Source organism: Lissotriton helveticus, chromosome 1_1, assembly GCF_964261635.1.
Source record: "Lissotriton helveticus chromosome 1_1, aLisHel1.1, whole genome shotgun sequence".
NCBI classification, from domain to species: Eukaryota; Metazoa; Chordata; class Amphibia; order Caudata; family Salamandridae; genus Lissotriton; species Lissotriton helveticus.
The window spans coordinates 268,116,064-268,118,437 of record NC_136057.1 but is presented as its reverse complement, the minus strand read 5'-3'; the positions used below and the strand labels follow the sequence as shown (position 1 = coordinate 268,118,437).

The 2,374-nt window shown below is 40.8% G+C and overlaps 1 protein-coding gene across 1 annotated transcript; it reads left to right on the top strand.

The window, feature by feature from the left end:
• Positions 1-595: 595 nt before the first annotated feature.
• On the top strand, positions 596-1,528 carry LOC144761962 (olfactory receptor 5AP2-like). Its single transcript, XM_078647135.1, has one exon. The coding sequence runs from the start codon at positions 596-598 to the stop codon at positions 1,526-1,528; it is 933 nt and encodes a 310-aa protein (XP_078503261.1).
• Positions 1,529-2,374: the final 846 nt, after the last annotated feature.

Genomic DNA, 2,374 nt, shown 5'->3' with positions numbered 1-2,374 from the left:
TTCTGTAACCTGATTGATATTTTACTAATGAATAAAGGGTCAGAGAAAATTTAACTTTTTGACTAGAAAATAAAACCCTTTAAAATACTCAACAACTCTCTTTATTGGCTTGAATAATGATTGCAGTTTTTACTGTTCATGATTTTTAAAGTCTCCTGAAGGTAATACATGGTGTGAAGGGCCCAACACCTTTTGAGCGGTAAATTAGAGGTAGCATGGAGGTTTTACATTGAGAAACTACCAGAAGAAATTACCGCTCTCCATCAGTACCATATACCCATTACCGGTACTGCACACATATGGGTCGGTCTTTGGCAATGGGTATGTGGTATTTTTCTCTACATATCATGCATATGTGTGCATTCAACAAATATGCCATGGGAATGTACAAACAGTCATCGATATATATAGAAATATGTTGCCCAACACCGCAAGACCTCAACAGCCACATCGCCGGACTCTGTTTGCAATCGTGTTTTTCATGCAGTGAAGCACTGAGCTGAATTGTGCATTACTTTGTTTAATAGAACATGTGAGTGTATGTTCATCTATTCTGGTGCTTCTTCCTCCTCAGGCAATCATTGCATCCAACACGATGGAGGCAGCAAATCAAACACTGGTGACGGAATTCCTTCTCATGGGCCTCACTAAGGATCCAGAGACACAAGTCCTTCTCTTTGTGATTTTCATAATCATCTACGTGGTGACTGTCCTTGGAAATCTTGGCATTATTGTACTCATACGGATTGTGAACTCCCTACACACACCCATGTATCTTTTTCTCAGCATGCTCTCTTTTACTGACCTGTGCTACTCCTCTGTTATAACCCCTAAGCTGCTGTCCAGCCTGCTTCAGGAGGATGCTACAATCTCCTTCAGTGCATGTGCTACACAGCTTTTCTTCTTCTCAGGCTTTGCAGGGACAGAATGCCTCCTCCTCGCAGTGATGTCTTATGACAGGTATGTTGCAATATGCCAACCTCTGCTCTATCGGGTAATCATGAGGACAAAGGTTTGCCTGCAACTCATCACCATCTCTTATGGTGGTGGTTTTCTGCAATCTGCAATACTGACTGGCTTTACCTTCTCTTTATCTTTCTGTGGCACCAATCAGGTAGAGAAGTTCTACTGTGACCTGCCTCCAATCTTGAAGCTCTCGTGCTCCAACACCTTCACCAGTGAAGTGGTCACATTTGTCTTTGCTGTCATGTTCGGTGTGGCATCACTTCTGACTATTCTCATTTCCTATGGTTACATTATCTCCACCGTTGTGACCACAAACTCCAGAGGTGGCCGGTGCAGAGCCTTCTCTACGTGTGCCTCCCACTTCACCTGTGTTATCCTCTTCTACGGAACCCTCCTCTTTGTATACCTGCAACCATCAACAACCTATTCCACAAGTTTTGTGGTCTCATTGTTCTACACAGTGGTGATCCCAATGTTGAATCCCATTATCTACAGCTTAAGGAATCAGGAAGTGAAATCTGCCCTTAGGAGGACTTTTCAGAAGAGGATTTTTCTTCTATGATTGTTGCAAACAACAGTGAAAATCTATTATTTTGCAACTTTGTATTCTTCAGTATGACATTTTTGGAACATGTGGACATCGTGTCTTTCCGAAATTTAAATGGTACAGCTGCACTTTGGGTGTATCATGTTGTTGAGTACCAATATCAATATGATGGAAAGCCACTGTCTCCATGGTGTTCTATAATGGCAGATACACAGGCTTGAGTCTTCCCTCCAACAGCATTCTTTATTCTATACATTGTGACTCAGGTGCAAGTGGTTAACTAGCCCCAGAGTTTCTTATTCTGGTGGCATCATGAGATGAGAATGCAAAAGATGATCAAGGTTAGACGATATGTCTTCAGGAAATACATATTTCTTAAAGATTAGTAAACCTGAATGCAACAAGACTTGGTAGAGTTCATTTTCATAACTAGAACACAAGAGAAGAGTAGTGGCCAGAAAAAAAGGTCAATCGGTGGTGCAACATCAAAAGCGGAACGGGTACCTGCCCTATGGATTTGGACAGAAAGGCCTAGGAGAGGTCCAATGTATTAATATAGAGACACCTAAGCCCAGGCAAATTACACCACAAAGACAGATTTATTCGTTTTATATCAAAATTTATTTTTCATGAGTAAATTTATTTTAAAGACTGCCTTTTATTGCAGATACATAAATATGATTCGTGGGTTAACCTACACCATAATAAATAGACACAATGATAAAAATAAGTATAAATAGTGGTTCAGATTCCGCTCTAACATATCATCAACATTCATACAACATTCATTCTCAAATCATACAACACCAAGCGATGATGGTTGTGGATAACAGAGGGACCGATGGTTCGAGGTCCGGGTAG